This window comes from Myotis nattereri, assembly GCF_964212035.1.
Source record: "Myotis nattereri genome assembly, chromosome: 2".
NCBI classification, from domain to species: Eukaryota; Metazoa; Chordata; class Mammalia; order Chiroptera; family Vespertilionidae; genus Myotis; species Myotis nattereri.
Window position 1 is genome coordinate 14,380,387 of NC_138076.1, and position 25,397 is coordinate 14,405,783.

General features: G+C 36.6%; 1 protein-coding gene across 2 annotated transcripts in view; it reads left to right on the top strand.

The window, feature by feature from the left end:
- The window catches only part of SGCZ (sarcoglycan zeta), a 644,756-nt gene that overhangs the window by 419,376 nt on the left and 199,983 nt on the right, over window positions 1-25,397 (top strand). For both annotated transcript variants that reach the window (XM_081085121.1, XM_081085122.1), the window contains exon 2: window positions 21,598-21,792. In XM_081085121.1, the coding sequence (XP_080941247.1) occupies window positions 21,598-21,792 (195 nt within the window). The remainder of the gene's footprint in view (window positions 1-21,597; window positions 21,793-25,397) is intronic.

Sequence of the window (25,397 nt, forward strand, 5' to 3'; positions counted from 1 at the left end):
GTGTGTGTGTGTGTGTAAATATCTCTGTAAAAAGAACACACAACTCAATAAATGATTGGATTAGCTTTGCCATGTGTCCCATTTTCATAAATTAAACTTTAAAACAAACACTAGTCCACTATTTGAATGAAAAATAGAATTGAAAAAGTAAATAATAGAATAAAGTATAAAAGAAAAAGTTATAATTTTAAAGGATAAATGTGATTAAAATAATAATTTCTTTATTTTAATTAATCTGTATCATACACATTATAGTGCTGTGCATAAAATGGAATATAGAAAACAATATTTCTTGGCCAATTAAATTGTATTCCTTACATTTTTTAGGAATCTCTTCTGGAATTTCCGAAACAGTAGCAATTGCTCTCTCTTGAATTCCTTCATCATTTTTTCTTGTCTGATTTTGTCTGATTCCAATGCTATAAGATAGTTTTACCTTTTAATATTATATATAGTACATATATATGTATACTCTGAATTCATTATATAAGTTTACAGTATTACTATCCAACTTTTTAAATATCTCTGTTTAAAACTAGGAGCCACTGAGAAAGATGTGATCTATGAAGAGTCTATGTAATTGCCAAGGGACTGGTGGATACCATTGTGAGTCTCTCACAAACTTGGCCAATAAATCTATTTATAGCACAATTCCTTTAGCTAATCTAAATACCAAATCTACTTGCTGGATTATCTTAATATTTGTTGTTTGGAAAATGTAAAAATAAGTACTTTTTGTTGGTTTAATTTTTGTTAGATGGCATGGGCATTTAAAAATTTAACAAAACTATAAACAAGTTTCAGAAGTATCTTAAAATTGAGTTATCCACAATGATAAGTCAGCAAAACACATACCATTGTGGTGATTATGGCTGATTATTTGCCTGTTTGATACTTTGGAAGTCTTCTGGATTTATAAATTGAACATAGATTTATTTTGCCTCGCTCATTACTCTGTGTTGTTGCTTGTTTTGTTTTTTGTTTTTTTAAATCCAAAGTGTAGGTGATTTCATTTTATCAGATTCATGACATTTTCTTTATTATGGAATTTTTATTTTTAATGGCCAAGACATTTTAAAGAAAATCTCACTCTACCCACTGTTAAAGTTTGATTTTAATTACATTTTCATTTAGCAATTTTTTGAAATCTTTTTATGAAATTAGAAAATTTTGCACAACACACTGATGAAACACTTATTAGCAATTTTATACATATTACGTCTTTTGTTCTTATGCCTAACTTTATGAATTTATTACTTATTTTTAATATAAAATGAATGTTAAAAATAAAAGGTTTTTGTTTTATTCACTTAAGAATTAGGTTAAGATAATTTGCAGAAAATTTGATGTCTGAACTATGTGTTTTAATTAATTTGTTCTACATAGCATAAAGACATGACCTTTACAATTTGTAATTTAAGCAGGTGACCACCATCTTCAAATAGTTTTATTTGTCTTATTAAGTTTTTCTGTTTATCTTTTATCTTGGAAGCATTTATAGGAATTGTTTCTCTAAGAAAATTTGAAAAAAAAACAATTGTAAACCATTTAGAAATAATATTTTACATGATTTTTAAAATAGAGATTTTGGAAAAATGAAATTATGATGATACACAGTGTTTTTTTCTAATACAATTGTAGTCCTCCACCTGGATCTGCCATCTTGATCATAATAAACTTTTGAAATGCTTCATTGAATAATTTCACTTTCCTTAACAATATATCACTTTGCAATTATGAGGACTTATTTGGATTTCATTATTTATAATAAACACAACCATGTGATCAGCTGCACTATCTCATGGTTGGCTGAGAGTGCTTTAAAGTCTCATGGGATACTCTTGCTTTGTTAGTACACAGAACTGACAATCACACGAATCTTTGCTTTGTTTTCATTAAATCCTCTTATCTATTTTCTGGTAATAAGTATTTAATTATTCTTTGAGTATCAAATATGTAAATAATGTATTCACAGTACTTTGTTAATTATTGAACTAATTCTGTATTATTAATTTTAATGATGATTATATTTTTCAAGTTCAAAGAATGTGTATTTTCATAAAAGAATAACCTTTGTAGGATGACAGTAAAACTTTACAGACTTGTAAAATACTCTTTAATATTGCAGACTTTGGGAGTATACACTTTGCATAATATGAGAGAAATTATGTATTAAAATAGTTGAGTAGCCCTACTATAATAGTGTCTGCAGTATGGTAGAAGGCCATAATTTATAAAAAAGGAAGGGAAAGAGGCTGTGACTTTGACAGTTTGGAGAATTGTAGGAAGTGCTATGCAATTTTTCTTAATAAAGAATAAAAACTCTTGGTAAAGCCATCCAGATTTTGAGGCAACATTATGCAAAACATGAATGATTCTGTGTTGTTTCCAAAAACTAATGTAGTTCATTCTATGCTTTTCCTATGAGTTTATTGCCTCATGATGTGGCCTTGGAAGTTTATTATGGACTTGGATCCTAAAGCCTTCAGTTATTAATGCACAGTGAGCACTCTGAAAAATATTAGTAACAAGCATATGAGACCATTCATTCCCTCTCCCTGGAATTTTACTGTTTGAGAGGAGAGAATCTCAGTGTGAGGAACAGTGTGCTTCAGTACATACGATTCTCAAGAAAGGCATTTACTTTTGAAATGACAATGTCCATGTCCAATTACTTCTTCCAAAGACATAAATATGAGCAAATTGTGTTTAAGTGAGTCAGCCTGCTGAACGGCAATGAATCATTGCCTTCCTTCCCCTGGAGTCTGGAAAAGACCCCCCCAGTGAATCTCTCCAGGCAGCTCCTATGGCTTGATCAGAATGGGCACATTGATGTAACCAATCTCTGTGTTAGACAACTCCTATGGCTTGTTTAAAGCATCTTGTTTGTGAAATGTAAAAGGATCATTACTTACTGACACATCAATTTTTATTTTATTCTAGTTCATGTGTTGATAAATGTACCTCTGATTTCTGATATACCAAATGATACTACATAGTATTTTTCTGTTTTTATATCCACAGCCATTTATTTTTGTTTATTTGTTTGTCAGTTTATCTGTTTATGCACTTACTCATTTATACTATCATTATACTCTATTTCTGTTAAAGGTTTTCTTCAAATAAGGATTTTAAGAATGATTTTAATAATGATAAGTAGACTTATAATCTCTTATTTATGTACTAGAGACCCCGTGACACCCAACTCCTCCCCTGTTGGCTCCATCGCCCTCAACTGCACCCCCTGCCAGCCCAATTGCCCCCAACTGCCCTCCCCTGCCAACCTGGTCACTCCCAACTGCCCTCCCCTGCCAGCTTGATCTCACCCCCAACTGCTCTCCACTGCAGGACTGGTCCCCCCCAATTGCCCTCTCCTGCAGGCCATCTTGTGATGATTTGAGGGTGGCCATCTTGTGATGACATGGGGGTGGCAATCTTATGATGATGCGAGGGTGTGAGGGTCAATTTGCATATTACCTCTTTATTATATAGAGTTAACTTTAGTGCTTTTGAAAGTTTCTGTTATAAGAATCCTTCCATTTAAAGTATTTTTAATATTCAAAATTGTTTTCTTGAAACTTGTTCAGATACATGAAATATTAAAAAATTAATTAAAATATAATAAATACAAGAAAGCAATGAAATAGTTTTAAAAATATTAGCCCTGTGACTCCTAGTCACATGTGTCCTGGTCTTCTCTTAGATATGACATTTGTTCCACTTGGCTAGTGCCCTTAATTTAGTCTACCACATCCAAAGGACATAAAAGTTGCAAGGACTCCAAATATGAGTAGTGATGAGATGTACTTGCTATTTGAGTGAAGTGATAATATGTAGTTTTTGATGCATTGAAATTCTAGAATAATTCTGGTTTATCTATCTAGTTACATGGTCATAGACAGTCTGATCTATGTTGTAGCCAGTACTCAAACCTGAGGGCTTATTGGCCAAGGGTTGAGGCAGAGGGTAACTCATGCCCTGTAGCTGGCTGTTTTGCTGATAACTGGTGGGTGCCCCAATACTCATCTCCATTCCTGACATGGGCTGTGGAGATCTAGGAGTAAACTGGGGGAAGGGAGCACACAGGCAGTGGCTAGGTGGAATTTTGCACCAAGTTGAGTCACCCAGTGTCTCAGAATGAGTTTTACTGGCATCAGTCTTTCTATCACCACATCTGCCTGTGTATTTTTAAATGTATACCCCTCCCAATTTAATAAAAGTAGGTACCAGTGTTCAAGGTGGAGTGTAAGTATGGAAGGTATACAAGGATTGGGAAAGTCAGTCATCATTTCCCGGTCCCCTTACATACTGTATAGTTTACTTTATTTCAGTTCATATTAAGGTAATTCTGCTGAAAATAGAAACCAAAGAATAAAAATTAACATGTAGAAACCGAGAGTAGAAAGTGACCAGGGGCTGCAGGTGGGGAAATAGGAAGAGGTTAGTAAATGGGTGCAAACTTTCAGGTATAAGGTCTGATGATATAATGTGAAGCATGATGACTAGTATTGATAATAGTATTGGATAAGTGAAATTTTCTAAGGGGGTAGACCTTAAATGTACACGCTCACACACACACAAAGCTAATTACATGAGGTGATGGAAGTGTTAATTAGCTCTATGGGAGGAAATCTTTTCAAAATATGGACATGTATCAAAACCCTACATCTTACCATTTTACATGTCAATTTTATCTTAATAAGTTGACATTTTAAAAAGTTACTCTTCCATTCATTTCCTCATTGATTCATAGAGTATTATTTTATAAGAGAAAGTTTATGTAGAACATTACAGAGGTAGCTGTAGTGAGCCAGCTGGGCTGTGTGGGCTCAGGAAACAAGTTACAGAAGCAAAAGAAGGGACCTTGGAGCTTAGGAGAGAGAAGGGCAAAGGTAAGGTCCTGGGGGGAAGAAAAGGTGAAGGCCTGCTCCCCAGAGGGACAACACTCAGAGAATATTCCTTTATATATATTTATTGATTTCAGAGAGGAAGGGAGATGGAAAGACAGAAACATCAATGATGAGAGAGAATAATTGATGGGCTGCCCCTACACGCCCTCTACTGGGGATCGAACCTGCAACCCGGGCATGTGCCCTTGACTAGAATGGACCTTGGGACCCTTCAGTCTGCAGGTCAATGCTGTATCCACTGAGCAAAACTGGCTAGGGCCAGAGAATGTTTCTTAAGTGTTTACATGGGTCTGGCATAATTCAGCCTGGAAATATATAAGTGAATAAGAATATGATCAATTAGTAAAACATGGCCTGTTTGACTGCAAAGGACACATAGAATTTTATTCAGTTTGTGAAATTCCAATAAAAACCAGGTACATGTTACTTTATTGTGATCTTATTAGAGGGTTAAATGTTGAGTATCATTCCAATTTATTATTATTTTTTAAAATATATTTTATTGATTTTTTACAGAGAGGAAGGGAGAGAGATAGAGAGCCAGAAACATCAGTGAGAGAGAAACATTGATCAGCTGCCTCCTGCATGCCCCCCACTGGGGATGTGCCCGCAACTAAGGCACATGCCCTTGACCAGAATCGAACCCGGGACCCTTGAGTCCGCAGGCCGACACTCTATCCACTGAGTCAAACCGGTTCTGGCCCAATTTATTATTGGCAATGGTGTTTCTTTTATTCTTTTCTTATTTTAATTTTCATAAAATAATTAGTTGTGGAGTTAATATGATAATGTTGAAGATAAATAAGATCAAGTAAAATTGTAATATCTATATTATATTTCTAGATGGGGGCAGAAAAATAGTGGTAAGTTGTTTTTAGTACATTTATCTATTTTTATTGAGTGGCTACAAGGTCCATATGGCATAAAAGGCTTATTAATTACAAATTCTCAAATGCACTCAGCATGATTCACATACTTTTAGTATGAACTTAGTAATATACACCTCATTTTAATATATTTTTGGCAATTGGAAATTTTGATCAAGAAAGAAATATACCATTTGATTTCCACCTTTATTTTTTTTTAAGAATCACTTAATTTTTTTTTCATACAGTAAATCTCAAGTAGGTTAATCTTTATTGTCTAGCTTCATGGACTTTTTTTTAAGGTGATGACTCTTTATCAAGGATGGGGAGCCTTTTTTTCTGCCAAGGGCCACTTGGATGTTTATAACATCATTCATGGGCCATATAAAATTATCAACTTAAAAATTAGCCTGCTGTATCAGGTCAAACATTTAATTAACTCACCCTTAATGCCTTGGAAGGGCCAGACCAATTGATTTCTGGGGCCTAATGTGGCCCGTGGGCTGAACATTCCCCGCCCCTGCTTTAAATGAACATGCGCATGGGTAATCTAATAAGCATGAATGATGCATCCTTTTCCCTCCTTCTTATACTGACAGGATTGCAATGCTCTCTTATTTGTGTCCCATTCAAAATTAGAGAACAATGAGTTTTATTGAGCAGCCACCACACTCTTGCTGTGTGCTTCTGCTCATATTTGGAACACAACACTTCTTCCACTGAAGTTAAATTCTGTCCAAGAATATTGCACTTGTCTGTGTCCTGTCGTCCTCTAACCCGTTAAAATAAAAAGATTATAGAGAACAGATGTATGAAAGCATGCCTAGGCCTTTAAGCTATTGTCTTCAGGTCACTGTTTACAGGAGATGGTCTGGTGGAGTCCATCTCAGGGAGGTAAAATAAGTTCCTAGAAGAATATAATTCTAGTTCAATTTTGCAATTTTCCTATATGTAAATAAATAATAAATGTTCTATTCCTAAAACTTACCTCAACCACCTTATCTTTAACTCTCATTCCTATTACGTGCTCCCTCATTAGATGACAGTTTCCCTTGTTATGCAGTACCTGGGTTCTCCTTCTTCTTGCCTTGATCACAAATTCCAAGGTCTTTTTCCTTTAAAGAGACTCAGCTCAGGATACATTTTCTTCATTGAGCAATGATACATAAATGTGACCTCTAATTATTTTCCTCTCATCTCCACCTGCCACATACACACACACACACACACACACACACACACACTTTATATTTGTCCATACAGTTTCAATATACAGTCATAAATGGCTCAACTCGAGCCCTAGGCAGATTTTCATCAATCTCATTTTATTTTGTTTAAAGTCTTTATCATTGGCAGTATTACATACCAGTGGCCTGGTGCACGAAATTTATGCACGGAAGGAGGTGTCCCTCAGCATGGCCTGCACCCTGTCCAATCTGGGACCATTTGGGGGATGTCCGACTGCCGGTTTAGACCTAATTGGGACTAAACCAGCAGTCGGACATCCCTCTCACAATCTGGGACCACTGGCTCCTAACCGGTCACCTGCCTGCCTGACTGATTGCCCCTAACCATTCTGCCTGCTGGCCTGCTCACCCCCAGCTGCCCCCCCACCAGCCTGATTGCCCCCAACTTCCCCCCACTGCTGGCCTGCTCTCCCCCAGCTACCCCCCTGCTGGCCTGATCACCCCCAACGGGCCCCCTGCCAGCCTGCTCTCCCCCAACTGCCAACTCTGCCAGCCTGATTGCCCCCAACTGCCCCCCACTGCTGGCCTGCTTGCCCCCAACTGGCACCCCTGCTGGCCTGCTCAACCACACCCCCCCACACACTGGCCTGATCACCCCTAACTTCCCTCCCCTCCTGGCCTGATCACCCCTAACTGCCTCTGCCTTGGCCCCACCACCATGACTTTGTCAGGAAGGATGTCTGGAAGGTCTCTTGGAAGGTCTCCCGGGTTAATTAGCATATTACCTTTTTATTAGTATAGATGTCCCCTGTTTTCCCCATTGACCTCTTTTAGTCCACTGTCGCCCCCTCCCACATGCCTTTACCACACTATTGTCTGTGTTCATGGGTTATGCATATATGTATACAAGTTCTTTGGTTGATGTCTTCCCACCCACACCTTCCCTCTGAGGTTCCACAGTCTGTTCCATGCTTCTATGTCTCTGGATGTATTTTGTTAATCCGTTTATTTTATAGAAAAAGTAAATAGAGCACCCATCTCATGTCCGTGTTCACTCACGGAATAGAGGGAGCTAATAACTATCCTGGTATAGGTTTATATGCTTCTTTCAACATGCTTTTTTTTTAAAAAAATATATATTTTATTGATTTTTTACAGAGAGGAAGGGAGAGAGATAGAGAGTTAGAAACATCGATGAGAGAGAAACATCGATCAGCTGCCTCCTGCACATCCCCCACTATGGATGTGCCCGCAACCAACGTACATGCCCTTGACCGGAATCGAACCTGGGACCTTTCAGTCCGCAGGCCGACGCTCTATCCACTGAGCCAAACCGGTTTCGGCTCAACATGCTTTTATATGTTACTCATTATGCATATGAGCATAAATTTTGTGTGGGTGTAAATACATACATACATTGTTTGTTTTTTACATTTAACATATATTTTTTGTGATCTATAGATGTTAATACATGAAGAACTAATTCAGTTCATTTTAATTATCTGTGTTATTCTACTCTTTAACAACACTAGTTTTATATATACATTCCCCTATCAAAGGACATATGTGAGATTTTTTCAATATTTTAGTATTGCAAAACATTATTTGAACAAGGTTTATAATAGTTGGACATAGTATGTATATAGGGAAATTCTAGGATATAGGGTGATACATATTCAACTTAACAGATTTTTTTTTAAATGCTCTCCAAAGTGAGATACCAATTCATTCTCCTACTGGCGTTTTTGAGAGTTGCTATTTCACCATATTTTTCCCAGCACTTGGTAATCTTAGTAACTTCAAATTAACCGTGTCTGTGGGTCCATTTCTGAAATTTCTATTATATTCCAGTGGTTTATTTTACTACCCCTGAATCAGTAGCACACTGGTTGAATATAGGTTTATAATAAATCTTGATATCAGGTAAGGTCAACACTGCTCTTACTCTTTCAAACATTTTCCCCTATCGTTCATTCATCAATATGATTTCATTTCCATTTTGAAGCAGAAAAATAAGTTTACTATCATTCAATATTAGAAAAATAACTCAGTGGACAGATATAGATGCAATCTTATTCTGAGAAAACAGGATTATTTTCTAAAAATATAACTGTAAACCGTCTTCTCTTATTTTTAATTTTTTATGTGTTTTATATGTTGGTTATCAAGAAGTTACTGTCATATTTTCTTTCTTGTGCAGCTCAAGTTTCTTCAAATATGCTTCACAAGTTTTGCATTCCTGTTCCCTTGCTTTTTCTTTGCCCGAAATTCCATCCAGGCCTATTCTACATTTATTAAAATGTTAAAGGTTATATGAAGCCTGCATCGAATGCTTCTGGTAAGCCACCTGCTATCATATCCAGAGAGTGATTATTTTCTCCATCAAATTTCCAGAGCATCTCTCACTCACATGGAATTTATCAAAAGACCCATAGCTTCTGGGCCTTTAAGAACTAACCACCTCCTAGTCCTCCCTACTGTTTATGCTGGAGTCCTCTGTGTTGATTTCCATGCAAACATCCATTTTCTACTCAGTTCCTATAAATTTAAGGGACCTCACTATCATGGATTTAACCCATTTAATTATCAGATAGCCTAGTTAAGAAACAATTCCTTTTTGTGTCTATGGTATCTTCCAAATGTTAACCACTTCCTACAAGATACACAATTTCCCCCCATATTTATATAGCAAGTATGCAGTTTCTTGAATATCATTCTTTAAATCAACTTACTACCTTTACCTAAATAAACCTCATTTAAAGGACATTTTAGATGGACATAGTGAATTGGAACCAGTTCTATCTGCCAAAAAAAAAACCAGGGAGGATGTGGCACGTTCACCTGCCACAAGGTTACAGGAAGGATAAAACAATGAAAACAAAACAAAGTTATTACATCCAATTAGAGAGATGATGTTTAGATGAGAACTTTTCTAATAGATTTTTTGGGGGTTGGGGGAGGGTGGCTAGAAATTAGGAATGTGCTTACTAGCATAAAAATGAATTTTGAAGTGACATGCTAAAAAAGCTTGGAAACAAATAGGAAAGAACTAGTGGCTTGGTGCACAAATTCATGCACCAAGGAAAGGAAACTAATTAGAAGATTCATGTGGTAATTGCATCACTGCAAAAAATTATATGTCAAAATCCTATATAATAAAGAGGTAATATGCAAATTGATCATCACTACAACACACAAGATGGCTGCCCCCATGTGGTCAAAGATGGCCGCCCCCATGTGGTCAAAGTTGGCCACACCCATGTGGACACAAGATGGCCACCCCAAGATGGCCAGCAGGGAAGGGCAGTTGTGGGTAATCAGACCATCAGGGGAGGACAGTTGGGGGGGACCAGGCCTGCAGGGGAGGGCAGTTAGGGGTGATCAGGCCAGCAGGGGAGGGCAGTTGGGGGTGACCAGGCTGGCAGGGGAGGGCAGTTAGGGGCAATTTGGCTGGCAGGGGAGCAGTTAGGTGTTGATCAGGCTGGCAGGAGAGTGGTTAGGGGATGATAAGGCTGGCAGGCAGAAGAGGTGATGGGCAATCAGGCAGGCAGGCAGGCGAGTGGTTGGGAGCCAGCAGTCCTGGATTGTGAGAGGGATCCCAGATTGGAGAGGGTGCAGGATGGGCTGAGGGACACCCCCTCCAACATGAATAAATTTCATGCACCGGGCCTCTAGTAGTATATATAATATCCTATATAATAAAGAGCTAATATGCTAATTAGATAAGACGGCAGAATGACCTTCCTGAACGACCGGTGGGTGGGTGATGGGGCCACAGCCAAGGTGGCCAGAACTGCAAGGGAGCAGCCAAGGTGGCTGGGGCTGAGAGGGCCTAGCCTTGCATGAATTTTGTGTATCGGGCCTCTAGTAGTATTATAAAGTTAAAACACATGTGTGATTGGTGCCCGCGAGAGCTTTATATGTGTTGCGCATGCTAAAGTCAATGTTTATTTTTAAATTGCCAGTGCATGTCATTTGTACTGGCAGGTCAGTTGGGTGGTTGGATGGATAGATAGTCAGTCACTTAGCCTTTTATAGAGATAGATAGATTTCTCTTTATATGAGTCAAAGATGTTTCATGCCATAATTATCCTTGCCACTTAAACCAATTGTCCTACCACCAGTAATACAAATCTCAAATTAAGAAAAGCACAGACTATATTCATTTACTTGTTTGCTTATGACTTTGGAGGTAGTGTTGTATATATTTAAATATATTAAAGTCCTGTGTACTCGATATTTAGTAAATATTTGTTTGGAAAGTAGTTTGACATTGTTAAGTAAATGAAAACATCATTAATCTACAGACCTGAATCTAACAATTAATTACACATTTGTGGGACTGTGTGTTGACTTTTTGGAGTTTTGAATTTTTAATTATTAAAATGGGACTTTGAAGACTCACTTTTATAGAGTGGTGTTGATGAATAATTGTGATAACCTATGAGAAGGACTGGCTCTGAGTTTAGCCCATAGACAGTGTAGGGTCTGGCTGAGAAAGTAAGTTCAGGGATTGGATGGTGCCTCTTACATTTCTTGCCCTCACTAACTTTTGCGCCTACTAGCTCTTGGAGAAATTTTCTAACCTCTCCAGGCTTATTCTTATATATATATATATATATATATATATATATATATATATATATATATTTAAAAAAGGATAATAATAATAACAGCTTCCCTCTTTGGGTTGTGGTTAGGATTAAATGAGTTAATACTTACTGGGGCATTTGTGTCTGGCACATGAAATTTCTATGTTGTCATTTTGCTGTTATTATCATTACTAACAATTCCAACTTTTCCCCTTGAATGAGGATCAATCAGTGTTAAATATGCTATTCCTTTTTAACTGAAAATAATTCCTTCTCATTGTGTCGTAGAAAATAATTTGAGCAGCTATGAATAAAAATGAATTACTTCATTTTTCATTTTCAGATTAAATAGGAACACTTAGCCTTTTAGTTTAGGAACATAACCAAACATGGCTGGTCATAAACATGTCTATCTCGTAGGAAGCACTAGTGTTGTTAAAATGCAAAATTCTGCAGATGGCACTAGAACATGCATTGTCATTTCACCTTAATACTGTATCATGGAAACAATCTAGTGAATAAGCACTGTTTAGTTTATCATTCAATCTGTACAATGTTTCAAATTAATTTTAATATGTGAATTTTTGCTTATTCAAAGCAGAGTTTCAATTTTTTTAAACAATTAGGTGGTTTTAATTTTTGTTTCTTTTCCTATTCATCCCAACCTATTTTTTTTTGAAAGTACTATGTGCAATATGTAAGTAAATATATATATATATATATATATATATATATATATATATATATATATATATTAGAGACCCGGTGAACAAAAGTTTGTGCACTCCGGGGTGGGGGGGGGGGGAGGTGTGGCGGATCCCTCAGCCTGGCCTGTGCCCTCTCACAGTCTGGGACCCCACGGAGGATATCCACCTGCTGGCTTAGGCCCACTCCCCGGGGGAATGGGCCTAAGCTGGCCATCAGACATCCCTCTGGCAGCCCGGGAGCCCTTGGGTGATGTCCACTTGCCAGCGGGGAGCAGGCCTAAACTGCAGTTGGACATCCTTAGCGCTGCTGAGGAGGAGGGAGAGGCTCCCACCACCACGGCTGTACTGGCAGCCATGAGCCTGGCTGTGGCTGAGCAGAGCTCCCCCTGTGGGAGCGCACTGACCACCAGGGGGCAGCTCCTGCATTGAGCATCTGCCCCCTGGTGGTCAGTGTGTGTCATAGTGACCAGTCATTCTCAGTCGTTCTGCTGTTAGGGTCAGTTTGCATATTACCCTTTTATCATATAGGATATATTACACTTCATATATATATGAAGCATAATATTAGTTACTCATATTGTCAGTTATTCTTAGAATGAACAATTGACATGTTTTCAGACATTTGTTTTGTATTCATTTAGGTGAACTCCCTATTTGTGCTTTTTCTTGATTGTGAACAAAGTACTTTTAAACGAGTTAAATGCAATTTACAAAGATGACCAAGGCCTTTTCAGATCACCATATAAGAGCTTCAGTTAAGTATTGTGACCTGGAATATAGCTTTCCAGAACTCTGGAGAGAATGCATTTAAAAATAAATAAATAGTTTTGTAAAATGCAATCAGAAAACAATTTATACATGGGGGTAATCTGCAAACAATATTTATGCAAGCATTGGAGAGAGCACTTTGCTCACCACAGAGAGGAGGAATGGGGATGGTCAGATGAAGACACAACAGCAAGCTCTGCACAGCCAGCTGGTTCTCTGCCCTGTGGATGGGTGTTGAGAGTGCAGGGAAGGAAAAATAATTTTGTCTACTCTTTTGAATTCTTGGCTGAGGTCCCTATAGTAAATGGACAGATTACAAGAGAAAAGCAAAGAAATATTTATTAATAGGTAAAAACCTAATGTATGTGTGGGAAATACCAAAAAAAAAAAAAAAAAAAGTAGTGAGTAACTCCCAGAGGTACCTTACCATCCAGGCATAAATCCCAATTTGAAAGGGAAAGGGAAGGGGAGATGTAGGCCTCTTATTGAGGAGTAAAGATTTTCAGGAGAGATGAATGGGCCCTGAGCAGAATAGATGGGAGAATGATCCTTTGTGACAGGTGTGTCTGGGTGTGAAGTCAGATTCTAGTCTCTTCTCCTGACAGGAGTCAGGCCTCCCTGGTTGATGACTCTCCTGGGGAGGGATCTGTGACAACCGAGTTCCTCTGGGAGGATTGGCTTTAAGCAGATAAGGGAGCTCAGAGAAAGCCTTTCCCTGCGTTTGCTGTTTTTCAAGTGCTTCCTACAGCTCAAACTAATCTATACGCCAAAGTGGTATATTTGGGGCTGGCGTATTCTGCTACTTTCATAAGCTAAGGCAAGAAACAACCATATACAACAGAACCAAGAGGTCACTGGTTCAATTCCTGGTCAGGGCACATGCCCAGATAGCAGGCTCTATTCCCCAGTATGGAGCGTGCAGGAGGAAGCCAATTGATGTTTCTTTCTCATCGATATTTCTCTCTATCTGTCTCTTTAAAAAATTAATAAAACCATCTAAAAAATGGGCCTTATATTTATTTTTTATTCCTTTAAAACCTAAATAATTCAAGAGAGTTGAAGTCTAATTTTTGGCCCAACTATTCTGTCTTCACCCAGGTAGTCAACAGTTAGTAATGCTAAGAGTAAAAGCTTACTTTGGCTAGATTATGTTGTTCTTTACAAGGACATCTTTGTTTAATTTAAAGCAGAAAATTCTAAATTAAAACATATTCTTTATGAATCTTCTCTTTCCTCAAAAATAAAATAACCAAAAATAGAACCCACTAGAATATCGTGCACCAAAGCAAATTTGACTGTAAATAATTTCAAGTAATCTGGCAAAATGTAACTAAGGTTGGCAAAGTGGGGGTGGGGGGGGGGAATGACTTTCAAGAGACTATTTTGAAATTAGTTTGCAAAATGTTTCATGAATGGTGACACCAATGAATCCTCATGGCTAGAAGCCATACTCTTATCTACCTTGTTCTCACTGAGTTTTTCTATTCGCTGTTAAAAACCAACAAACCTTCCTCTTTCTCTGATTCTCGTTGTTGCCATCATTCTTTAAACACGTTTTTCTGTTACTCTTTATTACTTTAAATAGTGCGGGCTTTCCCCTTGCCCAGTTAAGCTTTCCAGCTGTGTTTCTGGCAAATTTGTTTTTCCTTAAAGATTTTCCCTTTCCCCTGCTGTGTGTGTGTGGCCGCGCTTGCCAATGGGCTTCTCCTGCTTGCAGTCTTAGTGTGTTAGGGACTCACGGCTGTCGCTGCTGTTTCAGCTCTCAGTGCTGATATACCTGAGCGGACACAGACTTGCCAGCCTCCTTCAAAATTGCTTTAATGGCTAAGTTTTTCTATTAATAATACAAGAGAGGATCTGAGAATTGAGTTACTTCAATGTTAGGAACCTAAATCTAAGCCTGTGCCTTAATAAAGGCCCAAAACAGTGATTGAGTTTTATTCAATAAATACTGAGGAGTTATTTCCTATATAAAAGCGCCCAATTATAGAGTGCCCCAAGTGTGTAGAATGAGCTAAGAATGACTGCTGCGTCACTGAAAAAGCTCTCTTTAAATGTCCACATTGTAATAAAACGTCTATTCTCCTGGGAATATGTCTCCCTTTTAATGCCTATGCAGGCTTCTTTCTCCTGTCACTCTTGGCTAGCATCCTCTCTACTTCCTATCTCAAGAGGCAGCCCATTTGACTCAGATAACATCTTTCATCATTCTGGAAATTCAGTGGCTAGGCTGCCTCTTTTCTGGGCCGCGACCCACAGGTTGAGAACCGCTGTTCTAGAGTATGGCTACTCTCAGGAGGGTAAGAGGTTTTGGAGCTGAGGTTCAGTTTTTATGGTCACAAGGATGTTGCATAGTGCTACTTAAATGTGCCAAGTCTAACTCCCTAACCAGAAATTAAAGTCAGTTTTGCAAATTGTTGAGCTTATTTTCTAGGAGACACATGTTTCTCTTTTATATTCTTTTTTTTTTAATATATTTTATTGATTTTTTACAGAGAGGAAGGGAGAGAGATAGAGAGTCAGAAACATTGATGAGAGAGAAACATCGATCGGCTGCCTCCTGCACACTCCCCACCGGGGATGTGCCCACAACCCAGGTACATGCCCTTGACCGGAATCGAACCTGGGACCTTTCAGTCCACAGGCCGACGCTCTATCCACTGAACCAAACCTGTTTTGACCTCTTTTATATTCTTATTCCCCATAACAGGGGACCCAAGGAACAAGTCTAAGCAGAAATTAGATACTCAATTTATATTTTAATATGTAGAAATCAAATTAGTGAGATAAATACTTTGCTATTTCCTTCCAGTCTTTCTGCTTCATCCCTGCATTATACCCAGTGATACCCGGTGTTTGCTTACATCTCTGCATTATACCCAGTGTTTCTGTGAGTAGTATTGTAAGTGGTTAATGTGATATTAAAATAAAAACAATTGTATTAATTATATCACTTCCAATATAAAATAGGTTCTCTTTACAGCTTTATCATCAGATTGGCAATTTAGTGGTAAAATCTGGACTTTAAATAATAGGTTCTTAATACCCGGGCTTGTACTAACTTTCTTTTCTTAAATATATTTTTATTGATTTCAGAGGGTAAGGGAAGGGAGAGAGAGAAAGAAACATGAATGATGAGAGAGAATCATTGATTGACTGCCTCCTGCACACCCACTCTGAGGGATCAAGCCTGCAACCGGAGCATTTGCATTCACCAGGAATAAAACTGTGACCTCCTGAATCAGAGATCGATGCTCAATCACTGAGGCAACTCAGGCCGGGCACTTGTACTAACTTTCTAATGTCCACAAGTATATGTGCAAAATTAGAGAGTCTATTCTTGGTAAAACTCAGATTGTAGAAAAACTCACCTCCAGACTTCTCAGCTCACTGCTGTTTTAAAGTTGTTTAAATCCCTTCTCTTTTAGTGTCATAAAGACACAAACCTGTGGCAGGGTCACTTGGTCATCCTTTCAGACATTTCCCCCTAACAAAACATAAAACAGGGCATTCCTTTAATAGCTCTTATTTTCACCCTTCACCAGCAGCAATTTGAAACATTTATCTTACGCATTATTATCTCCCTTAACCTCTTATTTTCTTCCTATGTTCTCACAAATAGTAGCAGTGGTTGAATCATCTTTAGCCTTTCCTGTCTATCCAGAAAGATGCCCCATCTAATAATATTCACACATGCCCTCTTTCCTCCCATCCAAACTTTAGAAAATAAACAAGACAACCTCACTGAAAGAGGAGAACGACTATTGGGGTCAGAAGGGAAAGATGATACTTTTACATATTGGCAGTGTTGGACACAGAATCCAAATGGAACAGATCTCCGGTAGAGGTGCCTCTGAAGACGTGTGCTGCGGAGGTGGTGCTGCCCCCCACCCACCAGGCACCTGCGAACTTGAACCACAGCACAGTTAGCTTTGCATATGCCCATGTAAATATATCAGAAGTCTAGTGTAGGAGATGGAGAACTAGTCTCGTTGGATTATGATAATTACAGCCTGTCCATATTACCCCTACTTGTGGGACCCAGATACTTGGGTAATTCGTCATTGTCTCTAGTTCCTCCACCACCACACCTCTGAGAATGCTTAGCTCAACCCTTGGTCCCAGCTTTGTCACCTCAAAAATTGGCTCTATACTAAGTCCTTATTTCCTTTCCATTCTCTACCTCCCTTTATATAGACTTGCACTGGCCCCTGATTAATACTCCAACATCTGACTCCATACTCTCATGTGAAATCCCATTTTTGCTCTTCTTTCCCCCTCAAAAAATGGTCCACATTCTTCACTTATTTACTTTAAATTTTTAGTTAGCCCACTCTAATTAGGCTTTCAATACTCAGAGATCTGTTTCACCTTTCTTCTTAGAAGATTTCCATCATTTCAGTCTCATCTCAGGTACCCCTTCTTCTAAGAGGTATTCTCTTTTTACCACATTTAAAGTAGTCTTCCCATTATATTACCTTGTCTATTATCTTCATAGAATCTATCACAATTTAAAAGTATATTATTTTATAATTTATCTATTATACTTATTTTGTTATTCGTATATTAGTGTATTTAGTATTACATATAATTTTATGTCATTGTACTTATCTATTATATCATTGTATTTATTATCATCTTCAGAGTATGTTACAATTTGATATGTTCTCTGTTTCTTGACTGTGTTTTCTCAAATATGTAAAATTCATGAGTGGAATCATATTGAACTCTCCCTGCATATAGTTGTCACTAAATACATATTTTGTCAAGGGAAGACCCACTTCTGCCTAGACTCTCAATATGCCCTACTCTGAATATTTATATAAATATTTGTAATATTTATATAATATTTATAATATTTATATAAAATAAATAATGATGCTAGTTACATTGGAGTAATTGGTATGTTTCTTTGGCCTTAGTATTTGGTACTATCACCTCCTCCTGTGAGGCAAGGGGGAAATAGCCAATGTTCTCAGCTACTCTAGTTAATATCTCTGACATTCCCTCCAGCTCAGTAGACTTCACCAGAATTTCCCAAGATCATTCCAGAACACTTCATTCTCTTCTAGTCTTTATTTGCTATGTTATTAAATTTACTGAACAAAATAGCCCTTCCTGAAAACCAGATTTCCCATATCTTCAGAGAAAGATGAATTTACAAGGTTTAATTCTATTTGCCCGGGCATGTCTCATATAACCATGTAACATATTGGAAATATTATTCACATTATCAGGGTATTGAAAGTATGTTTCTTCATAAAGAAACTGCCATGTCCACATTTAAATCAGCCTTTATCTGAATTACAATGGGTTATAAGTAAGTCAGATTGCCTTATTGTGAATAATACTCATCTTGATCCAAGGAGGTGAAGACTTCCTTGCTATTAAGTAAGAAAAACTGTATTTTAGAAGTTATTTGACTGTAATGAATGCTCTGTCAGTATGAAATATGGTATGAAATAGAATTGCAAAAGTAAGATGCAGAAAGTAGTAATTACTTTAAGTACCCAGGAGGAGTGTACACAACCTTGAACACCAAAGGAATTTCAAAGAAAGGTTCTTAAGGGTATTGAGTTCATATTGCAGATGGAGATAGAGAGGACTGAGCCAGGGAGCTATCTCGGTACAAGGTATTTTCTCTCAGGAAATTGTGATCGTCTCTCTCTTTCAGGACACCTTCTTAGTGTTCTGAGAAAATTAGTATCTCTGCAATTGTGGATTTTTTGATAGATTTCTTTAGAATGACAATAGCACTTGGTGAAACAATGCTCTATATTATAAAAATCTCCTAATGCCAAGGCACCAAGGTATTTTAGAATATGCTCAGTACTTGAACATGGATCAACATTTTACATCGTAGGCAAAGGTTGTAAAAGTTTCAAATTTAGGATCATTTCCTTATTTTATTTTATTTATTCTTTTAAAAAATAAAAGAAATAAAAAGAAATAAATAGGATCATTTCCTTAATCTCTTAGAGTTGTATGTTGTTACTCTTTGCTGGTAATATCACGGCACCATAACACCGACTACAACCTTTTGTGATCTTGAAAAAAATCTGTGAGATTTAAGAAATAAAGAGCTTTTTAAAGAAAACTTTTTGCAACTTACATGCTCTAAAGTATTTTGTGCTGAAGAAGGTATATAAAGTAATAATGCTAAATTTATCTTTAAGATGAGGTAATAAAATTCATCAAATAACAAAATATTTCATGTTTTCTTGACAACCTTTTCTCTTGGCTTTTTGTTATACAATTAGATCTTTATAATTGTTAGAGGCATTTGATATGTTTTCCAGATCTCTTGGTTTTCAATAAAAATTGAAAATAAAAACCTATTACTGAAAGATCCTTTTCTCTGTAATTTGTGTTTGTTTTATTTCAGAGACCTAATACATTTTTATTTCTCTTCAAATTCACACTAATCTCCACTTTATGTCTACATAGAATTTTGAGAAATAGAGGATTGTAGGAAGGAAGTGCACTTTACTATGGGATTAGAGGCAATGCATGATTGACATAACCCCAATTTGATATGTCATTTTTCAGAGACCAACTCCAGAAGGGAAGTTCTCCCTGCTAGTCAGGTACATGCAGGTTTCTACTCTCCTGTACCCATGTTCCTTGTTCTTTACTTTCATTGTGATGGCCCCTACAGTTACTCTTTTTTCTTCTTCATATAATCTATTGTCCATTCTGTAATCACAGCCACTGCCAGAACTATGAGATTTTCAATAAAAATCTTCAGGCAAAGAAAACCCCAGTGGCATGTTCTTACCTACTATACCACTTATGTTACATAGCAGTTCATAGGTTACACTCTCCCCTGCAAATTTCATCTAATTAAGAACTAAACCTGTTTGGTTAGTTCCAAGGAAACATTAAATGTTAACTTGAATAGTAGGAATGATAATAAAAATGAGTCCATTCTTTATATTATGAAAGAATTTGTTCTTGATCACCTGAAATTATTATTAGCACCTCTAATTAAAGTTATGATTTAATGTATATAACTATTTTTATTATATAATTTAATTATAAAAAATTGAAAACAATATTTAATATTGCATTAATACAATTTGAAGTTATAGTTCTAAAATTTAAAAATATGGGAAAAGTCAAATAAGAACTTGTGTTCTTTGCATTTTTCAATATACAATTCAAAATTTTATCTAGAGTAGGTTTGGGTGAATAAAAACCATAACTTAATAATTTTATTGTACATATTCTACATTACCGGACAGGTTGTTTTAATTCTTTTTTGTTTTATTTTGATATAATTTATTTATTATTATTTTGTTGGTATATTACTTAGTTGACATGCACAAGAAAAGATATCTGAGAAAAACCTAAAGAGAAAAGAAAATGAAATTTATTCTTCTATAAAAAAATCATTTTATTAAAACTAAAATTTTCATCCTTTAGGTAATAAATGTGTTATTCTGAAAATTTTATACCATATACCATATATATATAAATTTTACTTTTTTTCATATTTCTGGGTTGTATCAAACAGTAAACAAGTGTATTTTCTTTGTGAAAGAAGTAATTTAGATCCAAAATCGATATATTACCCCTTTTCCAAAACTTACTTTTGCTTATATCATTATATTATATTGTAGCAGCAGTTTTCAACCTTTTTCTATCTCATGGCACACTGAACTAATTACTAAAATTCTGCAGCATGCCAAAAAACTATTTTTTGCCAATCAGACAAAAATAATTGGTATAATTTTTATTTATTAAACACTATATAGCTATTGTGTTTGATGTTGCTCTTTTTTTATTTGACCATCTAAGGGAAGAGAGGTCAGTGCCCCTGACTAAATAGTCAGGTATTGCATGTTTTAAAAAAAAAATTTAGCACCATTTGAAAACCGCTGCATTTTAGGATATTATGGCATATCATTTCATTCTTTCAGAGTTCAGTTTCATCCTGATAACTCATTGAAATATAACTAAAATAAATAACCAACAAAGTTCTAAAGAAAAGTTTTCATTAAATAACTATACTATATAATTCCAAATAAAAGCATATCTTCTTTCCATAAGTTCTTGCGAAAGCACTGTTGTTTTATTAAATCACAAACACTGAGCTACTTGTATCCTGCACTTTTAGATAAAGGCATACCAATACCTTGCCATACCATGGTCTCTGTCTACCCTAAAGAATATTTTTATTTATTTTTTATTCCAAGGATATCTTGAGTGTTTATAGAGATGTTGGGTTTTGGACAACTGGAAGTAGAATTGAGTATCTTCAGAGACTCCTGAGAGGAAAGGCTACTGTTAGGGTTAGATAAACCTGACTGAAAATAATATATATCCTAGAGACATAAGAATAATTAAATAGCTCTAAAGGGCTACATTGATGATAATGAGTTGAGGGGATTTATAACATCTGGACCACATTTAATTAAATGAATTAATAACTTATTTTGATTACATAGCAATAATGATGAGAGCGCTCACTACCTATTATTCTTAGGTATTTTGTGTCTTTTGGTTAAAAAAACAAAACAATGGTTTTAATTTTGAATGCTTTTCTTTTTCTTTTTGCTCTCCAGATGACACGAGAACAATACATATTAGCAACACAACAGAATAACCTGCCAAAGGCTGAGAATGCACACCTGTACCCTGTGGGCATTTATGGATGGCGAAAGAGGTGCTTATACTTCTTTGTCCTTCTGCTGTTGGTTACCATGATAGTTAACTTAGCCATGACAATTTGGATATTGAAAGTTATGAATTTCACTGTGGTAAGTACCACCATGATTTTATTTTACATCTATTGCTTTTGGTTCAAAGACCATACAACTCTTATTTTTTAATTGAAAGTTATTCACTTTAATTTTACATGTATCTATCTTGAAATTCCAAAGGCTGTCATATATAGTTTTCAGACTACTTTCAATATGTGTATTCACGAAATACATCTGGCATTACTACCTGCCATTTAAGTGTGGGAAATTTACGTAACCAGACAGTACAGCACATAGATTCATTAGAAATTTATAAAACTTTTAACCAATACACAGGAACTATTGCTTGCTCTACCTGGGCATCTACGAAATGAGTCTGATATTTCATGATAATATTAGATGATATTTCACAAAAATACTAACATCAGAAATCACAAGTACCTTTGAGATACTTCATATAGAATATTTGCCTCTCTATATATTGCATGTTCAAACCTAAACTTTGGAATTTTGCCTGGGCTGCATGAACCAATGTCTATAATTGTTGTGAGATGGTAACCTCATTTTTTAAGTATGGGTATGATAAATAAAAGACAAACCAGAAGTTAAATCAATTTTTATGAAGATTAATAACCTAAAATAAAATAATTTTATAATTCATTGCTGAGTTTAGAATATGTACAATAGACCTATTAGCATAACTTATCTGGAAAAATTAGCTGCATCAGCAAAGTCTAGCTTAGTTCAATTTATATTTTCTGGCTAAATTCTTAAATTTCTCTACTCTGCCCTTAAACCTTTTGGCTTTTACTTAGAGACCGCAGATACCTTCCCAGCCAGGCAGGGGTCTTTCACTTGCTGACCAGACTGCTATTGTTCTTTAGAACTCTGCGCCCTCAGGGCAAGAGGAAAGCTTGTATTTAACTTCACTGATCTTCCTATATTGAATGTCATTTTTTAAAAAAATGAGAAAACAAAACCTCTGCTGTGTATTGACTTAATAAGAGTAATTTCTTCCTAACCTCACTAACATCTAGCTAGAAGTCAAAACAGAATCTCAAAGGGCAAAATGAGCCAGCATCTGTCCATGGCATAGGGCACCGCAGTTGGATGCAGAAAGAGCCTGCGAGGGCAGGTGGCCTCCCTTTCAAGAGAGAAAACAGCCACACCTGTGCAAATCATGAGAAAGCAGCACACGCTCATAGAGGAGAATCAGCTGAGCAAGGGCTCCATCTTATTCAAAACAGTGCACATCTGGGAGTTCATCAAAAACGGAATGGAAGGCACAACAGGATGGGCAGGAATCAGTATGTTCTAGGATTTGAGAAATTACCAGTATCCTAGACGTGGATACATGTTCAGGGTCATTGATCCAGGCCTAAGCCTGTGGGTGCCTAGAGGTGGATGTGAGGGTCAGTAGACCAGTCGTTGCTTTCTGAGAGTCCGGTAATACATCTGAGCCGTTCCTTCATCTCAAGAGTTGGCTCAGTCAGTCCTGTCCTCTCCTCTTCCCCTATACACGCTTGGAGATATTTTGGCACAAATGTTACTAATGCTACCCCTAGACATTCTGTTCCTCTGAGCTCTGGGCCTATCTTCTCTCAGTAGTGTCTGGGTTTCATTAGTGAATCATTTATCACATGAGTAGGGGCAATGTGTTTATTTCTGCAGATTCTTCTATGCTGTGGTAACCATCAGTCAAACTTGCAATGGCTGACAGCAGCTTTCTCAACCTCATTATCTTAACCAAAAATCAAAAAATCAAAAAATCAATAAGAGATAACAGTAGCTTTTTCTCCAGGTTTTGAAATTTTGAGTCTTCAGTTTCTTCTACCAAGAAGCATCTTTCAAAAAGATGTGATCAACTCTCACCTCAGGGGCTTTGATCCCACTCGGGGACCAGGCCACAGGATTATTCAGAGTCAAGCCATGTAAGCTTCTCAAGCATATTTAAATTAATTAGGAAAATAGACTTAAATGCATAATTACATGGCTGCATGCATCGGGCTCCCAATGTCTTGCCCCATGCTGAGGCCAAGGCTAGATAAGCCATTCAAAGAAAATAATTGAAACAATCACCTTTGTCCTCAGGATCCACGCAGGCCTCGGGGTGTCTGTCTCATATGGAGCTATCTAATTTGAACCTCAGCTGGCAGAAGAGTAAATGTCATCATATTCCTGGGGATAATGAAAAGGAATCTATTTCCATAGGGGGCTTGATATTTGTACATATAATTTTTAATTTGGGGCATATATTACTTATTTTGAAATTAAAATTTTACTGTTTTATACACAAAATGGAAGACTATCCTTCCTTCACCCATATCAGCTATTTGTATGCAGCTAAAATAAAAGGAGAGATGAACTTGTAAGGACTGCATCAAGTTAATCTTTGTAAGGTAACATGTTCCCTGTCTCAATGCAGTAATTCATAATTCAGAGAAATTCCAAATTATGTAAGTAGTTGCTGAATTTAATGGTCCTGAATACTACACATCAGATTAAGTTGTATGTACTTGAAAAGCGAGAAATAATTTGTAAGCCTCTTATATGAGAGCAGTAAAAAAAAAAATCAATTTTATGTTTTCCCTGTTATATTACGATTGTATCTATCTCTAGAGTGAATACCAAAACCACTTGCCACAATATAGTAAGAAGCAGTAAATGATGTGTAAGTTGTCTGGAGATTATTATTGATCTTCACAAATGTGTATCTTTTTTATTTTAACTATTGCCATCCAACACATAAAAAATATCTGGCTGTGAACATCTTTTATTTGAAGAAACTAGGCATGTTATTGTTATCAAAATATTGTGTTTTCAGCACAACAAAGGTAGCTGCCAACCTGTTTTACGATACTTCATGGAGTCTATCAGCATGGACAGTATTGTGTATGATCTGTATGGTTGATGTGATTTTATTCTGTTTCTTATTTTGTGGGAAACAGAATAAAATCACTTTGCTATTGAGATATTCAACTGCACAGAATGAAGAAAAAGGAAATGAGTTTATACTGTAGAGCAGTGATAGCAAACCTTTTGAGCTCGGCGTGTCAGCATTTTGAAAAACCCTAACTTAACTCTGGTGCCGTGTCACATATAGAAATTTTTTGATATTTACAACCATAGTAAAACAAAGATTTATATTTTTGATATTTATTTTATATATTTAAATGCCATTTAACAAGAAAAATCAACCAAAAAAATGAGTTCGCGTGTCACCTCTGACACGCGTGTCATAGGTTTGCCATCACTGCTATAGAGTGAAAGAGATGGATATAAACGCTCGACCAGTGTGACTCAGTGGTTGAGCATCGTCCTATGAACCAAAGGTCATGGTTTGATGCCTAGTCAGGGCACATACCCAGGTTGCAGGCTCAGTACCTGGTGGGAGGCATGCAAGCGGCAGCTGATCCATGATCCTCTCTCATCATTGATGTTTCTATCTTTCTCTCACTCTCCCTTTTTCTCTGAAATAGTACAAAAATATATTTTTTTAAAAAGTATGGATTCTGGCACCTGACCATTGGGTCCACATCTAGCTTTCGTAGTTTATTAGCTACATTACCTAAGGCAAGTTATTTAAACTGTGGCTGTTTGCCACTCTGTAGAATGGGTGCAATTTTATTATTTATTTCATTAGATTGTTGTAGAAATCAAAA